Here is a 24,372-nt window from a genome sequence, read left to right as displayed (position 1 = left end):
GTGGGCAGGGGGTGCTGAGGAAAACCCTAGTCGCCACCATCCCCATCTCCCTTCACCCCCACTGACTCTGCCTCTGCCGGGCGGCGCCAGGTAAAGGCCGCTCGGTGGATGATGACAACTGGCTCTTTACCTCTCCCAGTAGTAAATTCACTTCTCTATTCACCAATAGATACATTGTTTAGGTGTTAAGTTTTTCAAAAAAGTGATGTTATTTTGGGTAGTTCTAGATTTACCATATATGGAGATAAATAACAGATTTTGATAGAAGGGGTAAAATTACTGCACCTAGTGGATGAATACAATGAATATGTTAGTAATATTATTTTATTTATTTTTCTAAAATTATTGTATGCTTAATTAAGTTAATTAATATGCATAGACACGTGTATAAAGTGTAACCGATGAGATGTTACACGTCATCATTAATAGTCATCTTTTCTCCGGTGAATAACCTGCCATAGGGGATGTCTTAGGTAGGGAGAGAAATTCTCACGTAGCTGCAGAAGTAGTAAATCAATTGACACCAATCCTTTTTACATCAAAAACTTCTCAACTTGGGAGAAAAAACCACGGGCTAAAGTCAACCAAATCTTCTTCCACTATTATTAATTGGGGATATAACTTGTTCTTCTCTAGAGAGCATTAGAGGATATCATACATCAATATATACATGGATTTTGGGTGCCAACAACAAGATTTGGAACTCAAGACTTAGAGATAGAAGCAATCTCACCAAATACGGTGGAACTACAGCTAGAAGGAGATATCGTCTTGACAACCTTATGGGAAGCGCCCAGCAATTGATTTGAGCTTCTCCTTCATTTTTGTTTTGTTTTTCTGTTCTAGTCTAACATGAATTTTCGTCACTTCATCTAATGACGACTAGGTGGGAGGCTTACCCTCTCTCTATCTCTCCTCTCATGTGCAATGTACAAAATGATCCTCGGTCATATCCCAATGAGGAGTGAGCTCTTGCACCTATTTGGACCACCTCGAAGGGTTGATATTTGATAAGGCCACTTCTCACAGTCCACATGAGGAGGATACCCAACACTTAATGAAGTTAACGTGCATAGACTAATTATATAAACTGTATCTGATGGTATGTTACACATCATCGTTAAAAGTCATTTGTTCTCCGATGGCACAATGTACACGAACGGTTCGATGGCGACATCGTCCATGGTGAGCAATAGCTCCAGAGCCTCCACGACGGCCGACATCTGCGGCCGCGATTTTGGGCTGACACTTAGGCACTGATAGGCCATAGCTGCGGCCTTCTGGACAGCTAGACGCGAGTATTGTCCATCTAGGCTCTTGTCGATGGCGCGCTCTAGTCGGCGTGAGGAGTCATGCAATAAGTACGGCCGTGCCCACTCGATGAGGCTTTGCTCTCGGGGTGGCCGGTTCTTGTCAACCACCTTCCGCCCCGTCAGGAGCTCCAACAACACCACACCAAAGCTATACACATCGCTCTTCGTTGTAAGATGACCTAGCAAAAAAACATGTTTGCAAAAATTATGCACCCTTTTAGTTTTGAAGTTGGTTTTATATGAATCTTAGACATACAAAAATTATACATAGTCTCATGTACCGGTCATGATGTACTCTGGTGCAGCGTAGCCTTGTGTACCTATGACTCGTGTGGAGACATGTGTCTCTTCTCCGTCGGGCCCATCCTTGGCTAGACCAAAATCAGAAAGCTTCGCATTGTAATTCTACAAAATTATACAAGTCATTTGGCACTTCTTAGAAACGTTGCATTCTTTGTGATAGTATGTCCCCATATTCACTTTTTTATTCGTAGGTAGAAGCTTTTATTGATTTTCTTGTGTCAAAATGATGCAAGGTGATTTTTCTTATGGTCGTAATTTAGTTACAGTCGTAGCTTGCACATATAATCGATTAATCACGTACGTACCGTGTCAAGCAGTATGTTGGAGGTCTTGAAGTCACGATAGATGACGGGCTTGGTGGCGTCATGGAGGAAGGCCAAACCTTTGGCGGCTCCAATGGCGATCTTCAGCCGTGTTGACCACGGCAACGACGCAGAGTACTCTGCAGTTTCCCAACGACAGAAGCAGTGCCATTAGACGCAACGAATGGAGAACTAAACGTGATTTCAGCATTAATCTTTGATTAAACATGAACAAATTAATAGCTAGTTCTCAAGTATCATTATTATTAACTAGCACAGTGGCCCTCGCAAATGCGAGGGAATAATTTTTATTTCCTTGAAAGTGTTTGAAATATAAATTTGTTGTACGCATATATATGTTATGAGAGTGAAAGTCATTAATTCTATTTTAAAATATTGTAAGGAAGCATATGTATTTTATTTGTGCTTTAATGATTGTTATGTCATCCTGAAAATTACGACTTCAATGATTTACTACATGGTCATTAATACCTAAAAATTTATATAATAAAAATAACATTTTAGTAATTCACTTATTTTATATGGCACGTCTCAACGTTGGAAGAGAGAGAGAGTAAAGTCCTCAGCATTAGACATCTTGACCAAATTGTAAATGGCAACCGCTACTGTTTAGTTGTATAAAAGTGATTCTTTATCATAGTTTCTCAAAAGTCTCTATGGAGTGATCTTCATTTATGGCCCACAAGAATTTAAATCTCTAACATAATGTTTAAACAATCTTGAAATTGTGAAGTTATTAGAATAATTGGCATTGCTTATCTACCAAAAGGAACTCAATATTGCAAAATGTTTATACAATCCGTGCTCGGGCTCTTATGCATTAGTACGTGCTCTATTTACATAGGTTAATTAGGTCACTATCATCTGCATTAAAATATATTTATAAATCCAATCCGTTGATCATAGTTTGCATATATGAATGCTTCGCTTACGTGATAACACTCTTTACCAAATTTCACCCTACTCATAGAGGTAGCTCTATTCAAATTTGAAATAATATTTGAAAATATAAAATACGGCATCAACTTCATCGGTAGTCATTTTTCCACTTTGAAGGTTAAATATGTGAAATAGTGCCATCCTTAATTTGTAGCAAAGTGGCACACGCACATGCGTGTGCAACATCTTTACAGTGAACTGGTTATTTTACAATTAAATTTTTAGCGACATGCAAAAACAATTCTAATCAATCAATTTTAAATATATGGAATATTTCATACTTTCAAGTTGAGATAGTCGTGAGTATTGTATAATATAGTTTATTAATAGTTAGAAAATAAAAATAAAAGAACATGGTATGGAATACGAATGCATTGTTGCGAATTTCATGTAGGATAAACCACATACTTTTTTTTGACTAATTGTTGGTTAGGGAAAACAAAAATTATATTTTCAAATGGATAAAGTACTCGTAAAACACATGCAACACCGTCTTTAGCTGGATAGCTAGACTGATCGGTCTGGTCTTTCTTTCATCCCAACCATGTAAAAATGGTGGCAATGGAAATAACAGCTCGTACTAAATGGGAATCAAGACACAACCATATAAAAGTAATCTTTTTATTGGATTTCATTCAAGGTTTATATTTTTTCCAGAGAAACACACATCTTCATGTTATTTTTGCAAGCTTGGTCTTGTATCAGAAGCTAGGTGTAAGCCGTATATAAATATTAGCATACCTCAAAAACTTTGGTTTAAGTACCATGTTGGTCTCACGGTTTGAAACCACAACTTGCTCCACTTCAGTTGCATTAGCATAATTATTTCTTAATTTAACCTATGGTATGCGTCCAGTAGTACAACCCATATACTGCAGCTCCATGAACCATGAAGATCCTATCTAGAATTTGGTTTATAGGTACGGTATATAATCGACAAACACCTTATCTAGGATACGGTACACCTTAATTAGCACCTCTACCTAGAAATGGCATCGAGATGCACCATTTAGGGCGCCATCTTACTGCTGATAAACCGCATGGGCTGAGGCTTGTAGCATTCCACCACTCTCCTCTCGGTTAGACTGGCCGCACCAGAACACAACGGTCCCATGGCACTTTAGTTCCCATGGTAGTATCGATCGTACATGGTACCTGCCGTGATGTCTACACCATTGCGGATGTTATCTTGCCGCCAATGAGAGGCATGGAATGAGCCTTACATGGGACTCCCAGGCCAGCAACGACCGCAGACGATTGGGTTGCTGCCATAGCTCTCCTCGTGGCTGGACTCGGCGCGCTAGAACACAATGTCCCGTGGAACTTCAGTTGTCGTGACCGTATCTGTCGTACGTCAATGTCCCGTGGAACTTCAGTTGTCGTGACCGTATCTGTCGTACGTCTGGTACTACCTGTTGTAATGCCTGCACCATTGCGGATGTTACCTTGCCGCTGATAAGCTGGATGGGACTGAGCCTTGCGCATCACACCCATGCTAGAGACGACCCGTCTCTGGACTGATACCGCCACTCTCCTCTCGGCTGGACTCGGCACGCTGGAACACATCGCTCCTGTGGAACTTTAGTTGTCGTGACCATATCCATCATAGGTACGCCAAGAGCTATAACCGAGACTCCGCGGTAGAGCCGGTCGTAATATTGTTCCAGCGACCAGCTGGCATCGTGGCTTGATCGGTAGATTCAACGATGACGGAAATCAATTTAGCATGCTAGGAGGCCGCAAAAGAAAAAGCTATTTATGAAGGATATGGACTCTATTTCCTTTCTATTTTACGTAAGAATTTCCATTTACTTCTGAAATCAACGATTCTGTCACCCTGAAACTTGATTTACCTAATCGTTTTCGCGTGCATGGACCTATCAGCGTTAAACGTAAAACCGTACGAATTCCAGGGAAGCAAAATCCTGGTTGTTTTTTAGATGCAACTATTCCTACTATCCTAGTCTCCCAGGAAAGCACGTATCTATTGCACGCTATTTTTCTTTTCCTTTTTTGAGATTTGAGATGACGCAGATCAATTGATTAATTCTGGAAGTTCATGTATGGCACGTTATGTCCTCAACGTTAACGTGTCAACTGTGTCGAACATATTACGTAAACTAATAATATTTTGTTAAATCATAGCCGTAAATTTTAGATCTAACTGTCAGTATAATTAAGATGATGTGGATAAACGTGGTGTCCCTATTATACTTCCGCATTTTGCTTAGTATATAATAGATAGATTTTAGAGAACTTATGAATTAAGCGGTTATAATACGGAGTAAGATTCTGTAGAATTGGACTTACTCTTGAAAAGATGCTTCTCGAGACTGCCTCTTGCCATGAACTCGTAGACGAGGAGTCTGTGCTCATCCTCGTAGCAGTATCCGATCAGCTTGACGAGGTGAGGATGCCTCAGTTGTCCCAGAAGAACGACTTCAGCCTGCACCATTAGGACAAAATCATGTGTCCTTTTTTGTTTTGTTTTTGCAAGAGGTAATCATGTGTCCACATTTAGGTCAAAGCAATACCATGCGGCATGAATTTCGTAGCTACGGCAAACAGCTGCTAACCCCTGCTTCTGTGCACTACTTCGTTCGTTACATAAAATGTATCTTAGATTTATCTAAATTTAAATATATCTATATATTACATTCGATTCTAATATATTTAAATTTTAACAAATTTAAAATAATTTTCATGAAATGAAAGGGAGGAAGTACAATTTATTCTGTCCAGCTTTGAGGAGTTTGAATTAGGATATGCCCAAAAGCCAAGTCAATTAGTGTCCTGAAAATCTGGATTATGGAAGGAACATTACGGAAAAATAGGAACTATTAGTATACACCAACATGATGCAAGGCTTGCTGTTCTCAACTGGGCCTAGCAATCTCCACTTTAAAACTTTAAATTCAAGGTTTTAAAACTTTGGTGTCTAATGAAAGCTTAATATTATTTTAGTGGGACGTGACAGTCCTTTCGATAGCGAGGCACATGTAGTGATTTCGTCAAAACCCGCTGAGTTGGTTTCTTAGATGCAATTTTTTGAAGGTGCTCATAAAGGTAAAATGTGCGTGCATTTATAGTTGTGAGTATATGTACGTATTTGTAATTAAGCGTATGTGTATGTACTATGTTTCGAGAAAAAAAACAGAAATTTACGATTTTGAAAAGAGGATAGAAACTTATATCTCGTGCAAATATATCACTAAATTGAAGGAGAAAAAATCAAAAGGAAGTTATCTCTTTTGTGGAATTTTATCACTTTCACGACACCACATGGAATGGAAGACCACGTTTGACGGGCGTTGGGAAACTGTAAATTAGTCCACGAGCAATATCGCGTTTGTACCTCAAAACAAATTGCATTTAGTAAGACGGGTGAGTAATTGTGTAGTAGTACTCCATGTACATAAGTAGAATTGTGTAGTACATGTACATAAGTAATTGTGTAGTACTCCATGTACATAAGTAGACAAGTAGAACTGAGTATAGTATGGAAGTAGTAGTGAATTTACCAGCCACTCCTTGTGCCCCTGCGAGCCCTCGAGGTCGAGCAGCTTGACGGCGACTGCCTGCGCGCGCACGCCGGGCTTGAGCCGCTCGTCGACGTAGCCCTTGTAGACCGGGCCGAAGCCACCCTCGCCGACGAAGTTGCTGGTGGAGAAGTCCCGCGTCGCCGTCCGGAGCTCATCCACCGTGAACGCCTCCACGCCGGACCCCGCCAACGACATGGACAGGTCCTCCGGCGACGGCATCATGCCGCTGCCGGCCGTCTTCATCGGGCCGTCGACGTCATCGTCTGGTAGCGGCGCCGGTTTGGGCGGCCGGCCGGAGTCGTCGCCATGGTGCGAGCTGAAGCAGCCGAGGCCGAGCAGTGCGCTCCACGACGTCTTCACCATTGCGCGTGGCCAACGGCGCTTGAGCGCGTTGACTGGATTGGCTGGAGGGGCTAATAATAGTGGGAATTTGTAGGAGTGGTTGCTTCAGTTGTCATCGGCATCAATCAAGGGACTGAATGGTTTGGTTTGGTTCAGTTTGGTTGGGGGAGAGTAGGATGGCCTTTTGACCCGGCGAAGAATGATCGATCCTGCTTGATTAGTTTGGGGATGTGCCGACTGCCTGCCGGTCATGTACGTGTTTCCCTTTGGAATGAAGTTGCATTCATAATGAGATGCCATGGTATGTAATGCCACGTTGATAGTACATTACTACAGTATCTTTCTTTTCCTTTCAAATATATGGGAAGCAACATAGCCTTGGCCTCTACATCGACTACGCGGAGTAATTTTTTCCTGCTCCCGGATTACAAGGACGACTAATTATGTGACAATGTAGATCAACATAAAAGGTAGGATAACAGCGGTATGGCGTGGTGAGTCTCTATTGTTGAAGGGTTGACTGTAATTGGTATTTGCTTAATATTAATATATTTTTGTTAAGAAAAAAATAGTGCCATTGATACAAAGTCGGGCCATGGATGTTAGGAGTATGTCCTAGTCACACCACAGCGCAGTTCGAGCGGAATAGCAACAAAATAATGGTCTAGAGACCGAGCATTTTAATTCCTAGCCTTGGTCATAGTTTGACCGGTCCTTCAGCATTTTAATTCCTAACCTTGTTAAGAAAGAAAATAGTGTCATCGATACACGGACTGTTCGACTAGACTCTCTACTGGTACTCATTTCGTTCTTAAGAGCATCTACACTCGTTGGGCTCTCAAGGCCAAAATCCGGCGCTAAATGGTGTCGGATGGATGTAAATTTTGGTTTGGGCCGGTCTAGTTTCCCAGCGGCGAGTTCAGGGAAATCCTGGCGATATGACGAATTTAAACGGAACATGACTAAAATCAATCAAACTTAGCCTAAAATAAGAGATATTTAACATATATAGACGAGTTCGTACATATATAGGCAGAATTCGTAATATATTTCAATTCGGATAGAGGAAATATTAACTAAACATATAAACACGGTGTTCTACATGCCAAAATGGCGGTAGAACGCTGTGTAGTCGCCGCCGCCGTCGTCGGAGTCGCCATCGTCCTCGGGCGGCGCCTGCTGGCTGCTACTTGGGCCGGGGGCTCCCCAATGGCTAGAACCCTGGCTAGGGTCGCTGATGACCCACAAGTATAGGGGGTGTATCGTAGTATCTTCGATAAGTAAGAATGTCGATCCCAACGAGGAGCAGAAGGTGTTGACAAGCAGTTTCGATGAAGGATTCACTGTAAATGCTCACAGACAAGTATTCAGGGGGTTTTGATGTAACAGTTGAATAAAGTACGAGTATGTAAAGTGCGAGAGTAATAATTGCAGCGAGTGGCCCAATCCTTTTTAGCACAAAGGACAAGCCGGTTTGTTTACTTATAATGACCAAGCGTTCTCGAGGACACACGGGATTTTAGTCTAGTGCTTTCGCTACATACGGCTAAATAATCTTCATTGTTGTGATAAGTGTTGTGTGGGTGAACCTATGCTAATGTACCGCCCTTCCTAGGACTAATACATACTTGTGATTATACCCCTTGCAAGCATCCGCAACTACAAGAAAGTAATTAAGAATAAATCTAACCACAGCCTTAAACTACGAGATCTGCGATCCCTCCTGCATCGATATACCAACGGGGGTTTAGGTTTCTGTCACTCCGGCAACCCCGCAATTAGCAAACGAATACAAGATGCATTCCCCTAGGCCCATAAATGGTGAAGTGTCATGTAGTCGACGTTCACATGACACCACTAGAAGAATAACACCACAACTTAAATATCACACCATTGAATATTACTCAACCATAGTTCACTACTAACATTTAGACTTCACCCATGCCCTCAAGAACTAAACGAACTACTCACGAGACATCATATGGAACATGATCAGAGGTGATATGATGATGAATAACAATCTGAACATAAACTTGGTTCAATGGTTTCACTCAATAGCATCAACAACAAGTAGGAATCGATACCGGGAGAGTTTCCCCTATCAAACAATCAAGATCAAACCCAAATTGCTACGGCGGTGACGGTGTCCAGCGGTGATGACGGCGGTGATGATGGTGGAGATGATGATGATGGTGATGGCGATGATGTCCAGCTCGATGACGGTGACGATGGCGTCGATTTCCCCCTCCCGGAGGGAATTTCCCCCGGATTCACGCCCGCCGGAGAGCTCTTTTCTCTCTGGTGTTCTCCGCCCCGCAGAGGCGGCTGTAACTCTTCGCGAGGTACCCTCTGTGGCTTAGGTCTTCGGGACGAAGGGTTTGGCGAAGAAAAGGAGGCGAAAAGGGTCGTGGGCCCCCCAGACCACAGGCCGGCGCGGCCAGGGCTTGGGCCGCGCCGCCCTAGGGTGTGGGCCCACCCTGGCTGCTCCTGGCTCCCCCTTCTGGCTTCCTTCGTCATCTTGAAAAATAGGATTTTTGGTATAATTTCCTTCGAGTTGATCTTCCGAAATATTGCGTTACGACGGTGCTTTTTCCAGCAGAATCTGGCTCCGGTGTTCGATCCTCCAATAATGATGAAACATGCAAAATAGATGAAATAACATAAGTTTTGTGTCCCAATATGAAATATATCAATGAATAACAGCAAATTATGATATAAAATAGTGATGCAAATTGGACGTATCAACTTCCCCCAAGCTTAGACTTCGCTTGTCCCCAAGCGAAACTAAGCTCGATAGACATGACCACATGTTTATGGAGTGAAGAGTCGATAAATAAAATACGGACAAGAAGCATCATATTCATTCACACAGGACATTATAGTAGACAACCTCTTATAACTCATATTGAAACAAGTATAGGGTAATCACAAGTAAAGGTGCATGAGAAATCATAATTGGTGATGGCAAACTTCGTTCTTGGTCAGAGAACAATTAACAGATTATATTTATCTCATTGAGCAGCGCTCTCATGTTAAAGTTTATAAGGCACAACTTGCATACTCAATCATAATGGTCTTCTCATGATCATTGATAACTTGCAAAGCTATATTCATTCAGATAAAACTTGTACTAAACAAGGAAGAATAAAAGACATGATGTAGCAAATCACAATATAATGGTTTGATCACAACTACTCAAATGCTTGCTTGAGATGGAGAGAAATAGGTTTACTGACTCAACATAAAGTAAAAGACAGGCCCTTCGCAGAGGGAAGCAGGGATTAAATCATGTGCTAGAGCTTTTTCAGTTTTGAAATCATATAGAGATAATAAAAGTAACATTTTGAGAGGTGTTTGTTGTTGTCAACGACTGGTAGCGGGTACTCTAACCCCCTTGCCAGACAACCTCCTAAGAGCGGCTCCCATATTATTTTCATTTTGTGTGGCACTCCTTCCAACCTTTCTTTCACAAACCATGGCTAACCGAATCCTCGGGTGCCTGCCAACAATCTCATACCATGAAGGATTGCCTTTTTACTTTGTTTTATTATGATGATGACACTCCCCCAACCTTTGCTTACACAAGCCATGGCTAACCGAATCCTTCGGGTGCCGTCCATCAATCACATACCATGGAGGAGTGTCTATTTAGTTTGATTAATTTGGGACTGGGAATCCCATTGCCAGCTCTTTTTGCAAAATTATTGGATAAGCGGATGAAGCCACTAGTCCATTGGTGGAAGTTGCCCAACAAGATTGAAAGATAAAACACCACATACTTCCTCATGAGCTATGAAACATTAACACAAATAAGAGATACTAAGTTTTGAATTGTTTAAAGGTAGCACATGAAGTATTTACTTGGAATGGCAGAAAATACCATGTAGTAGGTAGGTATGGTGGACACAAATGGCATAGGTTTGGGTTAAGGTTTGGATGCACGAGAAGTATTCCCTCTCAGTACAGGTCTTTGGCTAGCAAGGTTAATTAGCAAGCATAAGAGCCGAGGGAACAAACAAATATACATGTGGTAGAAACAATCATGCATCTTCCTTATAAGCACAAACAATTTTAACGAATAATGAGCTATGAGCTAACAAGAAAGACAATGAAACATCTACACGTATTTCTCTTTTCTATTTAAACCTCAAAGTGTTGTTGCTATTGACCAATGCTAAGTTTGCCAAAACCAAATAGATTTATTCAATGCTCCCAAAGTGATACCAATACTAACAACAAGATGAATCATAGAGATTGCAAACTAAAATAAGATGTGCAATATGTAAATGATAGGACTTCTCATTAATATTTCATAACGATAACTCACACCAAGGGATACATAGATAACCAACTAAAGGAGAGACACTTCCAACTGCAACCCATCTTATACGATAACTTCCCTACTCATGATATGACACTACTTGACAATAAAAGTAAAAGGTAGTGATAATGTGATACCGCGGCACTCCCCCAAGCTTGGAACAAACCAAGGGGATGCCAATACCGATGATGAATTACTCTGCGGAGATGGTGGTGATGAATTCCCGTCATCAAACTTCCAAGGAAGAGGCTCTCCATCAAGAAACGACATCTTGGTCTCGGGGATCCTGAAACTAGCAGCACGACTTATGTATTTAAACCTGTTTTCATACTCACAGTTCTGATTCTGAAAATCATAGAGTTGTGCTTGGAGCTTGTTGGTGGTGTCGTGAAGTGAGGATGTCGCTCCAAAGCTTTGCAGTTTCCTTCTCGTGTTCAGTAATGAGTTCAGACACAATCCTGTGGAAGATATCCACCTCACGCTCAGCCATCTTCTTGTACTTGAAAACCTCTTGTTCTAGCTTCTCCATCCTGTCTTCCAGGCTTCCTTCTCCTTTAGGACCTTGAACATCCTTGACCTGCAGTTCTCCTTCAACGAGCAGCAACTCCTTAGGGTGCATCCTCAGCTCCTCCATGTACAAGTTGCCAACATCCTTGCTGGAGCTGTCCTTCGGAGTTTCCGATGAAGACATGATGGCTCTAGATCCGAAGCAAATCCTGGCAGAAACAGCTCGAAACAAAACACGTCGAAAACACGATATACGGACCTCCAGGGGTCCGGGGGATTATATAGCAAAAATTTTCACGACATAAGGAAAGTACTAGATCGAACCAGAGTCGGAAAGAGGCGACGGAGCGGCCAAACCATAGGGCGGCGCGGGCCGGGCTTGGCCGCGCCGGCCTATGGTGCCGCGCCCTCGTGCGTCCTTTCCACTCCGTTTCGAACTCGTAATTTCTCATATTTTCTAAAAACAGCAAAAATATAGTTCGGAAAGTAAATTGCGTACTTTTCATTACCAGGACTGTTACCTATTCAAAGTCGAGTTCTGGCGGACTGTCAGTTTGCCCTTTGATGAAATCTTCCGGTGTTTCCACTTGAATAATATCAACATCAACATTATAGGAATCACCTGAGATATAATGCTTGAGTCTTTGTCCATTCACCACTTGCGTAGCATTGCCTTGGAGAGAGCTAATTTTGATTGCTCCTGAACGATACACCTCCTCGACAACATATGGTCCTTCCCATTTCGAGAGTAATTTCCCTGCAAAGAATCTGAGACGAGACCGATACAATAGGACTTTATCCCCAATATTAAATTCTCTTTTGATAATCCTCCTATCATGCCATTTTTTAACTTTCTCTTTAAAGAGCTTAGCATTTTCATAAGCTTCACTTCTCCATTCATCTAGAGAACTCAATTGCAACAACCTCTTATCACCGGCAAGTTTAGGATCTTTATTTAATTCTCTAACAGCCCAATAAGCTTTGTGCTCTAGTTCTAAAGGTAAATGACAAGCTTTCCCATAAACCATTTTATAAGGTGACATTCCCATGGGATTTTTATAAGCAGTTCTATAAGCCCAAAGTGCATCCTTCAATTTACTAGCCCAATTCTTTCTGGTTTTATTAACAGTCTTTTGCAAGATAGATTTAATCTCTCTATTTGATAATTCTACTTGACCACTAGTTTGAGGATGATAAGCAGAAGCAATTCTATGATTAATACCATACCTAGCAAGAGTTTTTCTAAAACCTCCATGAATAAAGTGAGAACCTCCATCAGTCATAATATATCTAGGTACTCCAAATCTAGGAAAAATAATATCTAAGAGCATTCTTAAAGAGGTCTCACCATCAGCACTTTTTGTAGGTATAGCTTCCACCCATTTAGTAACATAATCAACAGCAACAAGTATATGAGTGTTACCTTACGAAGACGGAAAAGGTCCCATGAAGTCAAATCCCCAACAATCAAACGGTTCAATAACAAGAGTATAATTCATGGGCATTTCATTGCGTCTGGAGATATTACCAACCCTTTGGCATTCATCACAAGATAAAATAAACTTTCTCGCATCTTTGAAGAGAGTTGGCCAATAAAAACCTGATTGTAGAACCTTTTGCGCGGTTCTTTCTCCGGCGTGATGTCCTCCATAAGCACTACCATGACATTTACTCAATATCTCCTGTTGTTCATATTCGGGAACACATCTTCGCATAATACCATCCACTCCTTCTTTATATAAGTGTGGGTCATCCCAGAAATAATGCCTCAAATCATAAAAGAATTTCCTCCTTTGCTGAGCTGAAAAGGTTGGAGGCAAGTACTTGGAAACAATAAAGTTAGCATAATCAGCATACCAAGGACTGTCTCGCGAGCTCACCTTTATTACAGCCAATTGTTCATTTGGAAAACTATCATTAACAGGAACAGGATCATAAGCAATATTTTCCAATCTAGACAAATTGTCAGCAACAGGATTATCAGCACCTTTCCTGTCTACAATATGTAGATCAAATTCTTGCAAAAGAAGCACCCATCTAATAAGCCTAGGCTTAGCATCTTTCTTTGTCATTAGGTATCTAATTGCAGCATGATCAGTATGAATGGTAACTTTTGAATCAACAATATAAGATCTGAATTTATCACAAGCAAAGACTACAGCTAATAATTCTTTTTCAGTTGTAGCATAATTTCTCTGAGCAGCATCAAGAGTTTTACTAGCATAATGAATAACATTCAGTTTTTTATCTACCCGCTGTCCAAGAACAGCGCCTACAGCAAAATCACTAGCATCACACATAATTTCAAAGGGTAAGTTCCAATCAGGAGGTTCAACTATAGGAGCAGTTGTTAAGGCTTTCTTAAGAGTTTCAAAAGCTTCCTTACAATCATCATCAAAAACAAATGGTACGTCTTTTTGAAGAAGATTAGTAAGAGGCTTTGAAATCTTGGAGAAATCTTTAATAAATCTCCTATAGAACCCAGCATGACCAAGAACACTACGAATACCTTTAACATCCCTCGGATAAGGCATCTTCTCGATTGCTTCAACTTTAGCTCTATCAACTTCAATACCTCTCTCAGAAATTTTATGTCCCAATACAATTCCTTCATTAACCATAAAGTGGCATTTCTCCCAATTAAGAACAAGGTTAGTTTCTTCACATCTCTGCAAAACTTTATCAAGGTTTCGCAAGCAACTATCAAAAAGAATTCCCATAGACAGAAAAATCATCCATGAATACCTCTACAATACTTTCACAAAAACCATGAAAAATAGCAGACATGCATCTTTGAAAAGTAGCAGGAGCATTACATAAACCAAAAGGCATGCGTCTATAAGCATAAGTTCCATAAGGACAAGTAAAGGTGGTTTTCTCTTGATCTTTAGCTTTAACAGCAATTTGTGAAAACCCAGAATAACCATCAAGAAAACAAAAATGAGTATTTTTAGATAATCTTTCTAGCATTTGATCAATAAATGGTAAAGGGTAATGATCTTTCTTAGTAACTTTATTAACTTTTCGAAAATCAATGCACATTCTATACCCTACAACTACTCTTTGAGGAATGAGCTCATCATTATCATTAGGCACAACAGTCATACCTCCTTTCTTGGGAACGCAGTGCACAGGACTAACCCATCTACTATCAGCAATAGGATATATAATACCAGCTTCAAGGAGCCGTAATACCTCATTCCTTACCACTTCCTTCATCTTTGGAATTAGGCAATGGCTGAGGTTCAACAACAGGCTTTGCATCATCTTCCATATTAATAGCATGTTGGCAAATAGAAGGAGAAATCTCCTTCAAATCATCAAGAGTGTAGCCAATAGCGCCTCGATGCTTCTTCAATATTTCCAATAACCTTTCTTCCTCAATCTCTGAAAGCTTAGAACTAATAATAACAGGATATATTTTCTTATCATCAATATGAGCATATTTAAGATTATCAGGTAAAGGCTTTAAATCAAAAACAGGATCTTCCTTTGGTGGCGGTGTTGTACCCAAATCTTCCATAGGTAAATCATGCTTGAGAATAGGTTGGCGAAGAAAAATTTCCTCAAGCTCATCTCTTTCTTTCCTAAAAATTTCGCTCTCGCTATCCTCTAAATGTTGCTGCAAAGGATTATTAGGAACAAGAACAATAGATGCACATTGCTCCATTTTAATATCATTACTAGGCAAATCAGCTTTATAAGGAGTTTTAGTAAATTTAGAGAAGTTAAACTCATAAGATTCACCAGCAAATTTAGTCAAAATTTTCTCTTTCTTGCAATCTATAATAGCTCCACAAGTATTTAGAAAAGGTCTACCAAAAATAATAGGACAATAATCACTAGCAGCAGAACCAAGTACCAAAAAGTCAGCAGGATATTTAATCTTACCGCATAAAACTTCCACATCTCGAACAATACCAATTGGAGAAATAGTTTCTCTATTAGCCAGCTGAATAACCACATCAATATCTTCAAGTTCACAAGAATCAATTTCGTGCATAATCTCCGTGTAAAGCTCATACGGAATAGCACTAACACTTGCACCAATATCACATAATCCATAATAGCAATGATCACCAATTCTAACAGACATCATAGGAACACTAGCTTGTTTGGGTTTATTAGGATGTGAAACAATATTAGAAGCATCTTCACAGAAAATAATATGACCATCCTCCACATTTTCAGTCACAAGATCTTTAACTATTGTAACAGCAGGTTCAATTTTTATTTGTTCTTCAGGTTCTACGGGTTTCTTTTCACTTTTATGAACCGCACTATTTATAACAGAGTACTCTTTCATTTTAGCAGGGAAAGGAGTTTTTTCAATATAAGCTTCAGGAATAACATTATCAGCAGTTTCAACCACTACACATTTATTAATAGATGAATCAATTTTATCTTTATACGGTTCATGATACTTATCAAAATTCTTCTTTGGCAATTCATAATGAGAGGCAAAAGCTTTATAAAGATTTACTGCAACTTGAGAATCAAGACCATATGTAGCACTCATATTACGAAATTTATCAGTATCCATAAAAGCTTCAATGCATTTATAATCATAAATTATACCTGATTCTCTATCCTTGTCGTTCTCCCAACCTTCAGTATTTTCTTGGATTCGATCAAGAAGGTCCCTTTTAAACTCTTCCTTGTTGCGTGTAAATGATCCAAAACAAGAAGTATCCAGCAAGGTCTTGTCTTGAAAAGAAAGTCTTGCGTAGAAATTATCAATAATAACATTACCAGGAAGCTCATGAATGGGGCATTTGAGCATTAAAGACTTCAATCTCCCCCAAGCTTGGGCAATACTCTCTCCATCATGAGGCCAAAAATTATATATGCGATTCCGATCCTTATGAATTTCACTTGGAGGATAGAACTTAGAATAAAACCGGGGCACAATATCATTCCATTCAAGAGAATCCCCATTATCCAGTAATTTATACCAATGCGCCGCCATACCGGACAGCGATAAAGAGAATAGTTTCTTCCTCACTTCATCCATAGCAATACCTGCACATTTGAATAACCCGCATAATTCATGCAAAAACAGTAAATGATCACCGGGATGGACAGTTCCATCCCCTTCATAGCGGTTATCCATAACACGTTCAATAATTTTCATAGGTATTTTATATGGTATCACTTCCTCACCTGGCGCTTCATCCACTACCGTTGCAGTAGTAGTAGATTTCCCAAATAGAAAATGAAGAGAAGATCTCTCCATAATGACTTATAGCAGCAGGCAGAAATAAAATCAGCACAACAGTAAAGGTTTTCCTTACCAATTCCACTTACCAATAGCGCTTCACTCCCCGGCAACGGCGCCAGAAAATAGTCTTGATGACCCACAAGTATAGGGGGTGTATCGTAGTATCTTCGATAAGTAAGAATGTCGATCCCAACGAGGAGCAGAAGGTGTTGACAAGCAGTTTCGATGAAGGATTCACTGTAAATGCTCACAGACAAGTATTCAGGGGGTTTTGATGTAACAGTTGAATAAAGTACGAGTATGTAAAGTGCGAGAGTAATAATTGCAGCGAGTGGCCCAATCCTTTTTAGCACAAAGGACAAGCCGGTTTGTTTACTTATAATGACCAAGCGTTCTCGAGGACACACGGGATTTTAGTCTAGTGCTTTCGCTACATACGGCTAAATAATCTTCATTGTTGTGATAAGTGTTGTGTGGGTGAACCTATGCTAATGTACCGCCCTTCCTAGGACTAATACATACTTGTGATTATACCCCTTGCAAGCATCCGCAACTACAAGAAAGTAATTAAGAATAAATCTAACCACAGCCTTAAACTCTGAGATCCTGCGATCCCTCCTGCATCGATATACCAACGGGGGTTTAGGTTTCTGTCACTCCGGCAACCCCGCAATTAGCAAACGAATACAAGATGCATTCCCCTAGGCCCATAAATGGTGAAGTGTCATGTAGTCGATGTTCACATGACACCACTAGAAGAATAACACCACAACTTAAATATCACACCATTGAATATTACTCAACCATAGTTCACTACTAACATTTAGACTTCACCCATGTCCTCAAGAACTAAACGAACTACTCACGAGACATCATATGGAACATGATCAGAGGTGATATGATGATGAATAACAATCTGAACATAAACTTGGTTCAATGGTTTCACTCAATAGCATCAACAACAAGTAGGAATCGATACCGGGAGAGTTTCCCCTATCAAACAATCAAGATCAAACCCAAATTGCTACGGCGGTGACGGTGTCCAGCGGTGATGACGGCGGTGATGATGGTGGAGATGATGATGATGGTGATGGCGATGATGTCCAGCTCGATGACGGTGACGATGGCGTCGATTTCCCCCTCCCGGAGGGAATTTCCCCAGCGGATTCCTGCCCGCCGGAGAGCTCTTTTCTCTCTGGTGTTCTCCGCCCCGCAGAGGCGGCTGTAACTCTTCGCGAGGTACCCTCTGTGGCTTAGGTCTTCGGGACGAAGGGTTTGGCGAAGAAAAGGAGGCGAAAAGGGTCGTGGGCCCCCCAGACCACAGGCCGGCGCGGCCAGGGCTTGGGCCGCGCCGCCCTAGGGTGTGGGCCCACCCTGGCTGCTCCTGGCTCCCCCTTCTGGCTTCCTTCGTCATCTTGAAAAATAGGATTTTTGGTATAATTTCCTTCCAGAGTTGATCTTCCGAAATATTGCGTTCTGACGGTGCTTTTTCCAGCAGAATCCTGGCTCCGGTGTTCGATCCTCCAATAATGATGAAACATGCAAAATAGATGAAATAACATAAGTTTTGTGTCCCAATATGAAATATATCAATGAATAACAGCAAATTATGATATAAAATAGTGATGCAAATTGGACGTATCAGTCGCCGAAGCGTGGCGGCGACGACGTCGGCCTATACCACTCGTTGTCGCTGCTATCCTCCAACTTGATGAGCGGCGCCGCACGGCCGCCTCCTCCAGAAGCCGGCGCTACTGCTCTGCCTTCTCCCTCTCCCGCTCCTGCCTGGACCAGGCGAGAGCCGCGTCCATGGGGAAGGCGTTGTCGGCGGGGACGAGGTCGTTCATCGACCTCGCTATCGCCTCGCGGCATCCTCCGCGGCTGCGGCTTGCTCGGCGGCGTGGTCGGTCACCGTTGTGGCCTCCCTCAACAACTTCCGCTTCCACCCACGTGACGGAGACGGGGCACGCCCCTCGCAGATGACGAAGGCGCAGACGCTGCATCCTTGGGTTGTCGGTGGAGACGCTGGCTCCGTCCTGACGGGGCGCATGCGCTGCTAGGCGTCGCAGGAGGCGCCGATCCACATGACCTCGTCACCGACCTTGACGCGGAGCCCGACGACGAAGACGACACCATGCGCTGTGGCATCCAGGAGCTTCTGTGTCGGCACGACAAGGAAGGCACCATCGTCGGCAACGGCATCCCCAACATGGGGTAGTTGTCGCCCTCGATGTGCGCGAGGAAGGCCTCCAGCGTGCGGCCCGACTGGATCCACCAACGGTGACGGCCTGTGGCATTGTTGCGTGCGAGAGGGGGAGGAGGGCCATCGTACGCGGCCAGTTCGCGCTCGTACCTCTGTCAGAAGAACTCCATCCATGTGTGGTGACCTAGCATACCACTGCATGTTGTAGTATACAAGTCGTTGATATGATCTTCATGAAGGGACTTCTTCACAAATATCATATCCCCCAGAGTGGTACAACAGAAATATCGCAGGTCATAACACTCGAGATTATATTACAATCATGGTCTTAACAAGTTGGTATTCTCACAGGTCCGATGAGAACACCCTAAGATACTACTGCAGTCTTAGTACAAACCAACATGAAGATTAAATTGAGCTCAACAACTTATTTAGGTAAGCTACTACGCTGCTCGGCTCTATGATCACTGGGGTAAGACACTACTCCTCTGCCTCATTGTTGTCAGGTCCGTAGACAATCCCATAGTCCACGCCTTCCACTCCTCTGGACAGATCATGTTCCTCGTAGACCAGCTCGTAATCTCCTTCTGGTGCTCCTTCGGTGGCATCCACTTCATTGTCACAGTCTAGCAAGGGTGTCAAAAGAAAGTGAGTACAGAGGTACTCAGCAAGTTCAAAAGACAAAATGTGTTTGATGCACTAGCTACGCGAGCATTGGTAAAAAATCTCAGGTCAATGCATGTTTCGAAAACATTTCTTCAAAAGGTTGATTTTATTCTGAAAACTATGCCCGTCAGTCTTCACAGGTTGAACAGAACTTCACGGAGTTCCTTTCCTGCCGCGTTCATAGTTCCCTTCCCGGAACAGGAAGTGACAACCACAAATTTGATACACTCTGCAGAGGTGCGTTACTTTTCCCATAAGAAAACTTATCATTGATACCAACCGAGACGCGTTTCTCGTCCACACTTCCTTGGTGTGGGGCCAGGTGTAAGATCCAAGCCAATCACTGCCTTCTCCGCGACCTTGCATACCCACCCTTTTGTCCATCCGTACATCCCCGGTAGACATCTCTCGATCATACGGCTTTACCCCCGATGTACTATGGACAATCCCTCATAGACAGTAGAGCCTCTCATCCACACAGATGGGGATTTTAAAGGATTTCCCAACCTATTGCAGTGTTATCCCCAACACCCAGCCATGCCCTATCATGTCCGTTGATATGCAAGAGGGAAATATACAGCTGACTTCCCCAGAGCCATTATAGATCTCATGGTTAACGCGAATTGTACGGCGCTAGAATCACTAGATGACATTGGCGATTAGTCATGGATTAATAGAACCCTTTGCAATGGAACCTCCACCATATCAACACATACCATGATTCCATTGCCCACCATATAGTCTTATTCATAATTGGAAAAGTAACATTTCATTTTCAATGCAAGAATGATAAGTATAGTACTTTTGCGGGCAAATTGATATAAAATAACCAAGATGACATGAGCAAGGGTGAACTTGCCTGGTGACTGCGAGATAATGCAGTTCGATGTGTTGGATGGAACATGGACCTCGGGTTCTGTAAAGAAGCATCATTGTCCGGTAAAGACAATGTTATAAAATCCAAATGATGCATGCATGGATGTATTATTTCATGTTGAATCCCTTTCCCCGGATTTAAAATTTAAGGTTGAGTTAAGTATTTGTGCCTTTGGCAGTAATTTATAAATTCCTTAAATCCTAACATTGTTTTCTTTTCTAAAAAGAAAAGGATTTAAGACTAATAGAATTTTCCTTTGAAAAATATTTATCTTAAATAAAGAATTTGAAATAATAGGGTTTTCCTCCTTTTTGGAAATAGAATGAAATTTGGAATATTAAGGTATTTCCCTTTTTGGAAAATCTTAATCTTTAAAAGAAAAGATTTGGAATAATAGAATTACTTTTGAAAACAGTTGAATAACAAATGTTTGAATTCATTTGGAATTTTCCTTGATTTTTAAATCGAAGGAAAATTGCAAATTTAAAATTCCAAGATCATATTTAAATTCAAAATTCAAAAATTTGAACTTTTGTGGTAAATTCTATTTATTATTTTATTCTTGTTAAGAATAATTCCTTACTCATGAAACCTATTTTTCCTGGATTTTTAGAGGTATTTTTCATTATTTAATATTTGGTAGAATTCCCAGATTAATTAAAAATAGAAAATACCAAAATGCCCCTCTTTGGCCCAATTGGGCCAGCCCACTAAAACGGCCCATTTGGCCAGCCCACCTAGGCCTGCCCAAAACGGTGCGGGGGGCACCGAACACGTCAGCCCACCCCCACTCGCTCACTCGTCTTCCTCTCACACAACCCTAACCCTAGTCGTGGCGATTCGCGTGGCGACCGTGTCGCCGCCATGGTCGCCGTCGTGCTCCGGCCGCCTCCGGCCATTCTAGGGCACGCCGTTGTTCGCTATCGATGTGGCGCGCGACGGTGCATCTACTCATCCGCGTCGACTTGACCACTTATTCCTCTACGGCTCGTGTGTGTGCGCGACTCTCGCAGACGCCGACGGATCCTTGGCGATCTCCGTCGATCTGCGCCACCTTGCCACGCCTGGGCGTTCACCGCCTCCCATGCTGGCGTGCGTGTCCTGGCACGGGCTTGGCCGCGGTCTGGCGCCATCGTGGCTGGCCGTGCCACCGTGCTGCCATGACTGCCTCCACGTTCTTCGCCAGGTAACCCCTCTTCTGCTTCTGCTACCTCTTCTACTCCTTCCTCTCCTTCTCGATCTGTGCCTACTGCTTCCTATGCGCATGTTCCTGATGTGCTTACTGTGTTGTTGTGCTGGCTGTGCTTGCCGTGTTGCTATGCTTGCTGCTTTCTACGCCTACGCATGCTGATGTCATGATCTAGCCTATTCATGCCTACTGGTGCTTTGATTATGCATGTATAGTTCTTCCTGGTACACTGGACTCATGCTATCCTATCTATTCATGCCCTAGTGCTGTTCCTATGCTTACTGGTTAACTATGCTAGGCCTATCCTATTTGTTCATGTCCTTGTTGTAACATCCCAAATTTCAAATCAATGAAGAAGAAGAAGTTCAATTACTCAAATTTTAGAACCAACAAAAAAATTTCTTAACACATGTGCTATGCATAGTACTCCTGTTTAGTTTTTGGTGTGAATGCCATGATGTTTGTTTGTGTGATGATGCTTAACATCTAAAACCCTAACTTGATCCTTTGAAGATCACAAAGCAAATCCAAAAAGGGAGAAAATAAAGAAAATGGAAAATTCACAAAGCCCTCACATATGGCTATGGCCATTTTTAAAAATCTTCAACCTAGACCGTTTTGGCTTGCACCATTAGTTGGAGAATGTTACTAAATACTTATTAACACTTTTGGAATCAAAGAAACTCAAATCAAATGAAATTTGAAATCAAATTGTGCTCACATGCACTAATGGTCAAATCTGCCATTTTTAACCTGATGCCTACTTTGAGCCTCCGTATTAAGAGTTTTTCAAACCCAACAATGCCAACTCTTTGCACCTCATCCAAGACCACATCAAGGTGAACAACTTTGGTAAAGACCACCCCTGCAAATTCATCCTAGATTAAAATTTATGCTCAAACAAAGTTGGAACTTTTTAACAGATTCTAGTTAGTGTCAAAATTGAAATTTCACAAAACTTGTTAATTTTGAAAACCACCACCACCATTGTGTGACTTTGATCACATGTATCAAGTCCAACAAGTTTCATTCAAAATTTTCAAATTGCATTTCATGCGGCCATTACATCAAACACTTGGTGAGAAAAAATCAAACAAAAACAAAATTCACTATTTCAAATAGTGTTTGGACAAACTTTGAGCACCACTTGTTTTATCCTTGTCCCCTTGTCCCCTCTAACCCTAAGCCACTGCATTGCACCCCTAGGGAAGGGCAGACATGGCAATGCCATGCCATGCCGGCCAATTCTCACATGAAAACTTGCTAACCCTAGCCCCTCTCCACTCTAGCCTTGCCCACCATGCCATTCTGCTCCACCTTGGTCCCCTGAGCGCGCTGGTACTCGCCGTTGATCGAATGGAGCACGACACAGCCCAGACAGGCATGCGCCCAGGACGCCCAGGGTTGCCAAAGTGTGCACGGCCACGTCGACGCGTGCACACCGGAGCGCCGTGTCGCGCAGCTGCTCCAACCCTCGCCTGGACCCCCTCTTCTGCCCTGTGATGCACCACTGTACCAGGAACATAGCAGACACCTCCTTGTCGCCGACCCGCGCCCGCCGTCACCGGAGACGAAAACGAATCCTGCCACGGCCGAGCAGTACATCGCACGCGCCCGAAAAAGTTTGGTACCTCCCAACCTCGCCGTTGCCTCCAAGAGGACCGCCAGGATGTGCTAGTGCTAACAAATAAAATTGACTACCGAAGATGGGAACTTGTGATTTGAAATGACTTTGAAAACCTTGGAATGATGAGTCACTATATTGAAAGATCTTTGAAGGTGAATATGACTTGAATGATGTGGTGAATTTTGATAAAAACTGATGTTGGGTTGGGATGCGATACCTTTCCAATTTTGAGTACCCCCACAATACCTGATTATGGGTAGGGCTTAACTGGAAGTTTATACATCTTAGTATGGGTTCCCTCTGAACAAGCATCATAGGGGTTATGCCGAGGCTGCCTCCGTTGAAAGTGAAATGATGTGAAATGAGGTGAATGTATGGCCCAAGCCCTGTGCAGTTCCCAGGCTGACGGTTTGTCTTCACTGGGGGGCCAAGCTCATGGGGAGAGGTACCTATACTAGGGTATGTAAGTGAAATGTTAGGGTTGATGATCCGCGTACTGAGTTACGATGATTCAGGGCTATCCCTGACGGATGTAATCAAATGTTGTGGCACAAGTGTGCAAGCTCTGCAGTGTGTAAATCTATTCGAATAGCCGTATCCACGGTTACGGACGGTTGGAAAGGCCATACCGTTTCTGGTGTCAGATGTTTCTTGAAAAGGGTTGATGAATTGACTGGTGACTTGACTTGAATCACAACTGAGTTGTGGGAATGACACCAATGTTCCCACTTGAGTTAGTTAGCACATGAAGAGTCTTTTATCAAATGCTTGTGAACTAAAATTGGCTTTATGCAAAAGAAACTAGAGCTTAGCACCCCCTTAGAAAAATTGATAGTACTTACACTAGTATTAGTTTGCGAGTACTTTAAAGTACTCACGGCTGTGTCCCTGGCTATTCCAATGGCCAGACTATTAAGAGGAACAACAGTATCAAGATGACGGCCAGCAGGACGTCTACGACAACTAGGAGTTCTTCTGATGTCAAGCGTTGGCCTGTGG

General features: G+C 42.2%; 1 protein-coding gene across 1 annotated transcript; it reads right to left on the bottom strand.

Annotated features, from left to right (window-relative positions):
• Window positions 1–1,058: 1,058 nt before the first annotated feature.
• On the bottom strand, window positions 1,059–6,978 carry LOC127335204 (serine/threonine-protein kinase RIPK). Its single transcript, XM_051361813.2, has 5 exons — window positions 6,400–6,978; window positions 5,189–5,324; window positions 1,922–2,058; window positions 1,595–1,718; window positions 1,059–1,492 (listed from the first exon to the last, which is right to left on the bottom strand). The coding sequence occupies exons 1-5, from the start codon at window positions 6,781–6,783 to the stop codon at window positions 1,128–1,130; spliced, it is 1,146 nt and encodes a 381-aa protein (XP_051217773.1). The 5' UTR covers window positions 6,784–6,978; the 3' UTR covers window positions 1,059–1,127.
• Between the last annotated feature and the right edge of the window lie 17,394 nt (window positions 6,979–24,372).

Source organism: Lolium perenne, chromosome 2 (genome assembly GCF_019359855.2).
Source record: "Lolium perenne isolate Kyuss_39 chromosome 2, Kyuss_2.0, whole genome shotgun sequence".
Lineage (NCBI taxonomy): Eukaryota > Viridiplantae > Streptophyta > Magnoliopsida > Poales > Poaceae > Lolium > Lolium perenne.
Note: the sequence above shows the minus strand (reverse complement) of the source record. Positions and strands in the feature narration are given on the sequence as shown.